The sequence below is a fragment of the Microtus ochrogaster genome, chromosome 8 (genome assembly GCF_000317375.1).
Source record: "Microtus ochrogaster isolate Prairie Vole_2 chromosome 8, MicOch1.0, whole genome shotgun sequence".
Classification (NCBI taxonomy): domain Eukaryota; kingdom Metazoa; phylum Chordata; class Mammalia; order Rodentia; family Cricetidae; genus Microtus; species Microtus ochrogaster.
Genome location: NC_022015.1, coordinates 840,999 through 851,654, shown reverse-complemented (window position 1 = coordinate 851,654; position 10,656 = coordinate 840,999). Strand labels below are relative to the sequence as shown.

At 44.7% G+C, this 10,656-nt stretch overlaps 1 protein-coding gene across 8 annotated transcripts in view; it reads left to right on the top strand.

Annotated features, from left to right (window-relative positions):
- Nucleotides 1-10,656, top strand: part of St5 (suppression of tumorigenicity 5) — a 188,945-nt gene that overhangs the window by 154,652 nt on the left and 23,637 nt on the right. For all 8 annotated transcript variants that reach the window (XM_026781256.1, XM_026781253.1, XM_013347691.2 and 5 more), the window contains one exon: nucleotides 2,762-2,898. In XM_026781256.1, the coding sequence (XP_026637057.1) occupies nucleotides 2,762-2,898 (137 nt within the window). The remainder of the gene's footprint in view (nucleotides 1-2,761; nucleotides 2,899-10,656) is intronic.

Here is a 10,656-nt window from a genome sequence, read left to right as displayed (position 1 = left end):
GAGAAGAGAAGAGAAGAGAAGAGAAGAGAAGAGAAGAGAAGAGAAGAGAAGAGGAGAAGAGAAGAAGAGAGAATAAGAATGGTGGAGTCTTTTAAAGAATTTTTCAGACTTTGGCTTGTGCATTTGGAGAAAAAGAGGAGCAGTTCAGAAAGTGTGAGCTGTTATGTTTGCTTGTCTGAACCTTGAGTGCTTTTCCCCTGAGGAGGACATGATGATGTTTGTTTATGTATGTCACATGTGCTTCTAAAAGACTTATTTTAAAGAAATGTAAAAACCAGATACTTATTATATGCAGTTGGGGGGGTGTGAATTTCTGAGGAAGAGAGGCTGGGGAGCTGGCTTAGTCCGTTTCGTGCTTGCCACACAAGGATGAAGATCGGAGTTTGTATCCATAGCACCCATGTGAAAACTGGGCATGATACATGGCAACCCCAGCTGGTGGGGATGGAGTCAAAACAGACATATTCCTGAAGCTTGCTGGCTAGCCAGCCTAGATGAATCGATGAACTGCAGAGACTGTGTATCAAAAAAACAAGGCACACAAGAATGGCACATACCTTTAATTAATCCCAGCACTTGGGAAGCACGTGGATCTCTATGAGTTTGAGAAAAGCCTGCTCTACATAGTAAGTTTCAAGCCAGCTAAGGCCACACTGAGTGAGACCCTGTCTCAAAAACAAGGTGAAGAATAATCAAGGAAGATAACCATGCCTGGCTTCCACACCTACATGAACATGTACATACATGCACACACAGCAACAACAAAATCCTAGGGGAAAAGTAGACTATATTTATCTTGATGAGAAGCAATGTGTTGACCTTCAACATGGTACCTGTATAAAATGTCCAGTATTTGACTATTTAGCTGGGTAGTATTGACCCTATATAGAAGCTTATGAGTCATTAGAAATAAAGTACTTGGCCATAGATATTTGTATATATGAGGAAAGGAGAGCTAAAGACAGAATTCTGAGAGACCATGGCATTGAAAAGGACATTTAGAACTGCTTGTGGTGGTACATGCTTTCAATCCCAACACTCAGAAGGGTATAAGCAGGTAATTTCTGTGAGTTTGAGGCCAGCCTGGTCTCTATCGTGAATTCTAGGTCAATTAGGGCTATATAGAGAGACCCTATCTCAAAATAACAAATATAAGAACAGCCTTTTAAAAAAGGGAAATCCTAACCAGGCATAGTGCTGCACACCTCTGCCAGCACTTGGAGCTGATGGAAGAGCAGCACGAGAATACCGGGATAAGAAGTGGTGTTAGGTTGTTTGGTTGGATGCTGCAGAGGGGCTAGGCGAGCTTAAGAGAGTGGTCTTTGACTTGCAACCCAGGGCTCTCAAGATGGGCACTCAATAAGCAAGAAAGAAAGGATGTCACTGAAAGAGGAAGGCACTTTGAGATAAGAAGTATTCAGTCACACTGTCTCTTCTTCCCCTAGGAGACATGAGGGGAAATCCAGAGGACCTGTATCGTGGAAAGAGAACCAACTCCTCAGTTGTCCTCTGACCTTCACATGCATGCCTAAAAGAAGTAAACATAATATTTTTAAAAGGGTCAGACCCATGTCAAATGTACCTGTTCATGTGTCATCTCATTGAACTTCACTGGAAGTGATAAAGATAAAGAGAGAATGTAGCCAGAATCCCAACTCGGATAACGAGAGAAGATATCTTAGGATCCAAGAAGCTGTGGTTCCAGTTCTGCAGTGTAGGTTGCCTGGGGGGTAGAAAGGAACAGTGGGCTGGCTGGAGGGGCACTACAACAGATTGTCCTCCTAGCTCTACTAAAGAAGAGTTCTGGCTTTCTTTGAGGGTTCAGCCCTTCTTGTATTAACAAACCATCCTGTACTATTTCCTCTGCCCCTCTAACAGCCCTGGACATGACCTTCCAGTATAGAGTCCTTATGGCGTGCTCAGAGTCCTTGCTAGGAAGCTGGTTCATCGCTCTATTCCTTTGGAAATGGCAGACTTTTCTCAGGAAGGATACTTTCTTTCTAAGTCTGAGAGGTCAGAATTGTGGTTGGAAGTTTAGACTCTGGAAGCAGGCAACCTTGAAAAATCTTGCTTTTGTGCCTCCAATCTTTTTGTTCATAAATGGCACAGTACTTGTCAGCTCTGTTCTGAAGGTCAACGAGATGACACAGGAAGAAGAACATTTGACATGGCATCTGACCACTTTTTAAAAATTAATTATGTTTATCTATTTTAGGCTTGTATGTGGAGGTCAGAGGACAACTTACAAGAATTGGTTCTCCTTCTACCACATGGGTCCTAGGGATTGAACTCGGGTCATTGGCTTGGTGGCAAGTGCCTTTTCCTGCTGAGCTATCATCTCACTAGCCCAGACAGGATGTTTTTATTTTTATTTTTATTTTTTTGTTTTTCAAGACAGGCTTTCTCTGTAGCTTTGGTGCCTGTCCTGGAACTAGCTCTTGTAGACCAGGCTGGCCTCGAACTCCCAGAGATCCACCTGCCTCTGCCTCCCGAGTGCTGGGATTAAAGGCGTGCGCTACCACCGCCCGGCCGACAGGATGTTTTTAAACTGTGGAAATTATTACCTCATACTGGTATTATAAAAGATGAGCACATTGCAGTCACTCAGACTGGGGCTCTTTAGACTATCTTGTCTTCTTGCTTGGAAGTATAGTAACAAGCTTGAGGAGGAAGGCCTCTGTTTGTGACTGTTTCCCATGGCTATTGCCAGCAACACAAAGGGATCTGGTCCAGCCAAAATGACTCTTGCTCTTGTCCACAGAAAATCCTTTGAGTTTGAGGATGCGTCCAGTCTCCAGTCCCTGTATCCCTCTTCTCCCACTGAGAATGGTACTGAGAGTCAACCCAAGTTTGGATCCAAAAGCACTTTAGAAGAGAATGCGTATGAAGATATTGTAGGTAAGCAATGGTAGAGGTGGCGGGAGTGGGCCTTCCCTAGGAGCTATGGAAGAGCTACTAGGAGATGCTCATGTGGAACACCATGGTAATTACCACCTTAGGTAGTTCCTGGACATGGCAGTAGAGCATCTCAGTTGATTAAGCCTAACCCTGAGTGAACTGAAATCCAGAGGGCCTTTGGGACCACAGGAAGGGACAAATAACATCATTTCCTTTCTTATGTTTTTGGAAGACTTGAGAGCCCAATGGATACTCTTCCTTAGCTGTATACCCTTAGGCAAGTCACTTAACTTTTGAAGGCTCTGTTCTTCTGTAAAACAATGGCAATATGAGAATCTGAACAATTGTACTAATAGTAATACTACTTAAGATTGTTGTTAGGATGTTTAGAGAGATGGGTTAGTGGTTAAGAGTACTGGATGGCCTTTCAGAGGACCCAAGTTCAATTTCCAGCACCAACATGGCAGCCCACAACTGTCTGTAACTCCAGTTCCAGGAGATCTCATGCTGTCTTCTGATCTCCATGAGTACTACACATGCATGATGTACAAGTATGCATTCAGACAAATGCTTACACACATATAAAGTAAAAATAAATAAAATCTCAAAAAAAATGTTGTTAGGATTAAGTGAGCTAAGACTATGACACTGCCAGATTTGGTGTCTAGGATAAGCCTGCTTCCTGGTTCGAGAACATCTGTGATTCCCCCAGTGGCTTAAGAGGCTAGGGAGCTCAGTAGGGTTCTATATTGTCACTGATCCTTTATGAGAGTTCTTCCTTCTTGACCTAATTCCCTCCCAGAGACCCACTCAGAAGGATTTTGGGTGTGAATTTTGAGGGGGCAGACATACAGATGCATTCCCAGTTACAGATCCTAGAGAAAGGCAGAAGACTCCTCTGTCACAAAGGACTTTGTTATTTATGGCACAGCAGGCAGCATGAGCTCCATATTTCCCCAGGCTCCCTCTCCTTGGCCACAGTGGCATGGAGCTTTGGGAAGACGACCTCAGTAGAGACATCAAACCACACATTTAGAGGAGACACCAGGTTTTTCAAAGACTTTTAGTAACTCTGTCCAATCATTGCCCTACAAAAGCAGTTTCTGGTCAGTAAACAGATTGCCTCTGGCTGGGCCATCGACACTACCCTTGCTTTCCTGGCTATTTCCTATATAAATGCCTGGAGAACATAGTTTAGAATCATTCATTCTTCCTGCCCTGCAGAAAGGCAGCAGTGCAGTGCTGTTAGAGCTGCTTCCCAGTCAGGGAGTGAGCATGGTGTGTGCAGGCTTGATTTCCGGGGTCTGCAAAGGAATGGATGACATAGTCCTGGGTTTGGTTTATTTTGGGTATTTTTGTTTTTGAAACAGGCCTTTTGCTGTGCTTCTTAGGTTAGTCTCGAACTCTTAAGTCCTCCTGCCTCAGCCTTTCGAGTAACAGGATTATAGTAGGTGCAAGCTATCCTTTGGCTATTTTTGGTGTTCATTTTAGTTCTATCCTTATCTCCTTCAGGGGAGCTTTGATTCCATGCAAAATGTGTCTCTGGATAGATAAACAAGGCAGGGAGAAGCAGTGTGCTGTCCTCATTTCAGTGCTGTCTTGCTCCATCTCAGGCCTTGAATTTGGAGAACATGTCTTAATATTAGAAAGAATGGTAGCTGGTCTACAGAGCTAGTTCCAGGACAGGCTCCAAAGCCACAGAGAAACCCTGACTCGAAAAACCAAAAAAAAAAGAAAGAAAGAATGGTAGCCACAGTAGAGAGAACCTTCCAGATTCTTAGGATATGAGAATCTTAGGAAGAAGTCTGCTTTCCCTTTTGATCTGTGCCATCTCTTCATAGTTTCCTCCTTATTTTGGTTTATCTTCATTTTATTTTATTTTATTTTATTTTAGCTTTTCAAGACAGAGTTTCTCTGTGTAACAGTCCTGTTTGTCCCAGAACTTGCTTTGTAGACCAGGCTGAGATCTGCCTGCCTCTGCCTCACAAGTGCTAGGATTAATGGTGTGTGCCACTACCGCCTAGCTATCTTTATTTTAATATGTGTGTATGTATGTATATATATATATTATATATATATATATAATATATATATAATTGTTTTATGCATCTGGGTGTTCTGCCTGCATATATATATATGTGTAAACTGTGTGCATGCCTGGTGCCTGTGGAGATTGGAATAAGGCATCCAGCCCCTACTGGGAACTAAACTCTTGTTCTCTGCTAGAGCAACAAGAGGTCTTAACCACTGAGCTATTTCACTAGCCCCCTTAGTTTCCTCTTTACAAATTACTGGTCTAGCACTTTGGGGGTTATAGTAGCTGTATTCAGGCCCACAGACATACTGTTTTCCTATGTATGGGGCATGTAGCATGTGTCCATGGAAAAGTGCATTGCTGCAGTAAGACTGGAGGAACGAGAGCCCTCTGACAACAGGAAAGACTGTGGAGGGAAGCCTTTTCTCTACTACTTGGGAAATGATAGTTCTGTATTCAGAGATAGCACAGAACTGTGGGGATTGGAGCCAAAAGTCCAGAATTAAGGAAAGCAGTCAAGAAAGATGCTTTAGTTCCTGTTCTATTGTGTACAACTTTCATCTCCAGCTCATCTGTCAGAAAAGCATCCAGTCTTCTATGTATTTCCTTGTATCCTTATACAGCATCGCAGAGTAGAAGAACATTTCCAATGAGTGAAGAAACTGCTCTATTGCTTCATCTTCTCATCCTCAGCCAACCCTCTCTGCCTCCTAACACAGGGTCTTTTTGGCAAAAGTTGTAATGTTATCATTGCTGTTCAAGGCTCTTGAGCATTACTATGACTGCTGTATGATGGCAGAAAGTTAGTTTTTTAATATCCCTGCAGCACAACTGGCAGGAAGAACTGTGATCCTGTTTGCTTACATGCCTTAGGAGGCCTTTCTGTGCTGCCAGAGGATTCCAGGGGTAGATATATCCTTACAGCAACTGAACTAAGAGAAGGAGACAGGTGACTTCTTTTTCTCTAGACTCTGCTTAGGGCTGTGTCTTAGTTAGTATTTCTATTGCTATGAAGAGACACCATGACCATGGCAACTTTTACAAAGGAAAACATTTCATTGAGGTGGCAGCTTACAGTTTCAGAGATTTAGTCTATTATCATCGTGGCAGGGAGCATAGTGTCATACAGGCAGACATGATGCTGGTATATCTTGGTCAGAAGGCAACAGGGAGTGGAATGTGACACTGGGCATAGCTTGGGCATATATGAGACCATAAAACCTACCCCCACAGTGACACATTTCCTCCAACAAGGCCTTGCCTACTCTTAACAAGACATACTTCCTCATAGTGCCACTCCCTATGAGTTTAATGGGGCCAGTTACATTCAGAGTGCTTGGGGGAAGTTTTCTGAAGGTAGTGTCCTGGGCCTTCTTAGGAGAGGAGGGTATCTGCCTCTCATGTATTTGGAAGACGTTTCTACTTTGGAATATTACATTGAGAGACAAGAAATGTAGGGACTGCTTGGTTGCTTCTTGGATGAATGAGGTAAAGCTAGGGGAAAGTAAACTGTACATGATAAAGTTAGGGTTGGGCAGCTTAATTGCTTGCCTAACTTCTGGATCTTGGGAGCCTTCGGATGAAGGAGTGGGTGTGAAACATAGAAAAGACTTTAAGGTAGTCTCTAGGCTCTGAGTTCAGTGATTATGTTTTGTGGGTTGGGTGGAGACACCCTCGAGAGTCTGTTAGGCCAATGCCTTGGGTGTGTTTTTGTTTTGTGTCTCCCACAGCAGCTCAGTCTGAATCTTAGGACCTAACCAGAGATGTTTGAGGAAAAATACAAGGGAAAACATTTTCTTTCTATTAGATTCTGGTTGATTTTTCCATCCACTTTCTTCAAAGAGGCTCAAGAATGTGGAGACCTCTTAGAGACTTCTAGAGCTTTCTTGCTGAACTTTGACGGTCACTTCCTTTTTCTCCTCCCCCCCCCTTTTTTTTTTGCCTAGAATTGATCATTAGCCCTGACTTCTAAGAGCCTTGGTCTTGCCCAGCCTCTGCTTTATAGAATTAAGACTGTTCCTAATTCCATCTGGGTTATCCAGCTTTGTGCTACTTGGGGTCCACTGGGACACAGGAAGCTGTGTCTGGGCCTATGGTGATGGATCTATGAAGGAGGCAGAGAGCATCCATGATAAGTTTTCATCTTGGGTACATCCCTTTGGCCTGGTGCTCCTCAACTGTTAGAGATTGTAGCCCACTGACTCAGAGGCTAATAAGTCATCTTTGTTAACAGCAAATATGAGCAAGGCACTTTGGGACATTTACTGCCCATATCAGGCATGATTCCTGAGGTACTGGGGAAACCTCAGAAAGGCTGAGATTTAATAGGCTGCTGATTTGCAATAGTAGGGTTCAAAAAGAAACTTGTTGCCTTGCTGCTTCCTGAGGCTGTTGACAATGAAGACTGCACCTTAGCACCTTGCTAAGGAGTAATATAGAGTGGCCTCCACCTAATCAAGTAGCCTGGGCTGCATTCTTGTTGAGATTCCCACCCCTATCAGTTAGCTGAGGCCCAGTGAGAGCTTCCAGGATACTTTTCAGTGGAATACAAGTCAGGACAGAGCCAGTAGATCTTGCCAGTAAAGCCTTTTCAGCTTTTTCTCTGCCTTCTCTCGTTCACCCCCAGGCTAGGCAACTGTAAGGAATAGAAGGAACCCACCAGCATGGATGGTGCTTCAACAGGAAGCAAAGCAAGCAAGAAGTGTGGCCCAGGGAAAGATGCCCAGGGCTGTTGGGAATTGGGGTCAAGCCTTGGAGGGTGGGTAACAGCAGTCCCCAAGGAAACTGGACCCCCAACCTGGCCCTTTTCCCTTCTGTGTCAGGAAGGGAGAAAGGTGGAGACCTAGGAGAAACAACAGCCTGTTGAAGCCAGAGGATGGCTAGGAAGGGAATCCACAGACCTGAGGCCTTAGCCATGTTTGCAGCCCTGTTAGCTTGAAGTGTTATGGGTTTCTTGAATAGATGTACTCCTTTCTAAACTGTTATTCTAATTTATGAGAGAGTGGGGAATGAAAAGGGCAGTTTTCCTGTATGACACCCTGAAGAGTGGGGCTGGGACCTGGTGGACCTGGACTCTTCTTCCAGAAAGATCAGCATGCTGGGATTGCATTCTGGCAAGCCTCTTCAGAAGAGTGCAAAGCAGAAGTGACTGAGATGCCTCTGGCCCATATCTTGTCAGCAAGGCTGGGAAAGGTTGAGACCTCTGGTTCCCGAACCAAGCTTGATAAGATGCGGCTGCTCAGAGACAGTATTAACTTACCGTCCTGTCACCCTCCAAATGCTGTACGGACTGCCCCGAGGAAGCCATGTGGGCAGGGATGCCCGTGAAAGGCATGCCGTCTGTCCAACTCCGTCTCCCATCAGTACCTGTCATTCCGTTCTGGCCTCTCCAGCCTTCACTGTAAGCTGTTCTGAGCACTTTGTCGCAGCTTCTGCTTTGGTGTTTACTTGCTCTCAGCAAATTTGGTTTATTGGCTCTAGGACTCGGCATCTCTTCGCTCTTTGCCCATCTATACCTCCAGGCATCTTTCCTGCCTGCAGAGATAGGTGATTGGGATTTCACCAGTGAAACAGTCCTAAGAATCACCAAGAGTGGATGACAAGTGCACTGGGATCAGCCAAGGCTAGGAAGCAGAGCGTGGCAGTTAGTGGGTTCCTAAGTACAGAAGAAGGAAGCTGGCACTAAGACTGGACAGAAAGAGCAGGCACTGGGGGCCTTCCCTCAGAGGCAGTCCCAGCATGTGGAAGTTGGTGCTTTCCAACTGTTCTTCCTCAGATTGTCATCAGCAGGTAACCACACTGTGCATCTACTGCTCCTCTGGGCCTCATCTTACACTTTTTTCTTGGAGCTTTAGATTTTATATCATTTTACAAAGCTCTGATTCTGAGGAAAGACGAAAGGAGAAGAGGAGATAAGGATGAAGAGAAAAAGGAATTAAACGTAGCTCTCCCAGCATGGCCCTCAGACACTATTTGGAAGTTTACAAATACCCGAGGCATCAGTTGTGGGGGCAGGAGGGGGGAGCAAGTCCATCCATCTCCCTTGCTGTGCCCATCCTCTCTCCCTCCCTGCTCTAGGGGCGTTTGATAATGTATAAACATTTTTGGTTGTGGCTGAGGGAGGCTGCTGTCAAGCTAGTGTTGAAAGGCCAGAATTGCAGTAAACATCTATAAATGGTCAGCTCATTGACCCAAAGTGTTGACTGCTCAGAGAACCTTGATGGAAAGGGATTGAGACTGGCCTTCCATAGGCTGGGGATAATAAGGATCCTGGCCAATCATGTGACCCAAGACAATTTGAATGAGCGTGAAATAAAAATAAACAAATATTCTTCCCCAATCTGGACAGCATGCGCTGGTCCTGTTTTATAGATCAGGAAGAATTATGCCCTGGCATTCGTCATCACCTTCACCTCACAACCTTGTAGGGTATTTGCTAGGTGGGAACTAAGAAGTAGAAAATCCACCCCATTTCCTGCCGAAGTATACCTCACAGTGGAGTAGACTGGAAAAAAAAAAAAAACTGCAGGGGATGCTGGGCTTAAGACGAGACAGACAGGGCCACTGGGCCAGCTTTTCTTAGTCAGCACGCTGGAATGAAGAAGAGTCATTTAGTGGCTTGGCTATTACAGGAAGAGATCAGCTCCACTTCTGGGGACCATGTGGTGTTGGGAATCACTTAATCCAGCCCTAGCTCTTTTCTTGACCCATCCTTGACTCACAAGTTTACAGAAATCTGTATTGCTCCTGCTGTGCTCTGTGGCGTCACTCCCTCACCTCCACAAAGGCATTTCATAAACTCACTGTGGTCTCTTATTTAATAAATAGATACTCCAGTTTAGGAGAACCTCAGCTTCTCAAGGAATCTCTAAGCAGGCTGGGTTTGGGCTTTCTCCTGTACCCTGTTTAGGGAAGTTGTAATTCTAGCAACCTCTGTTTCTAGTCCTGTAGGAGTAGGGTCTCAACCACTGTGGGGGGTAAGGCATGCAGTCCTCTGCAGGATAGGCATGGGGCTCAGCATTCGCCCAAGTTCAGTCCTGCTCACAGTGCAGGAGCAAATCCTCCCCTAGGCATACTAACTGCCGCAGGGATCCCAAACAGTGGCAATGGGACTAGGGCAAGAATTCAGAAAGACAAGGGGAGGGACAGTGAGGGTTGTATTTGTAAGGAGTCTCTTTGGATCTTGTCACAACAATGATTTTATTGCTGGGATTAAGCCTGGCCTGATGATACAACATGACTGGTTGGTATTATTGTACATTAGAAAAGCATCATTACTTTAATCCTAGCACTCAGGATCCAGAGAAGAAACAAAAAGCCTCATTATATATCAGAGAGAGGGAGGGACAGGAAAGGGTGTATATCAAAAATCTTACAATCTTTAAGGACAGGGGCTTTCCTGAGATTTCTGGTAGTGTCAATACAGTGCCTATTTCTAGAAACTGTCCTGAGACACAAGAACTCTCCCCTTTCTTTTGGCCCATGTCACTGCAGAAAAGTCTACTAAATGGGGAGTGGCTGAGATTAGCAGTAGAGAAGGTAACTGATGTTATGCTGAGAGAGATAGATGGAACAAAGTTTCACTGAATGCTCACTGTGGCTGTTTTGGCCCTCTGGCTACCTGAGACAAGATCCCTTCCTGAAATACTCGGAGAGCAGAGGAAGAGGATAGAGGAAGATCTGGCAAAGATCTGTTGTTCCCTCAAGTTCTTCAAGTTCTTTCA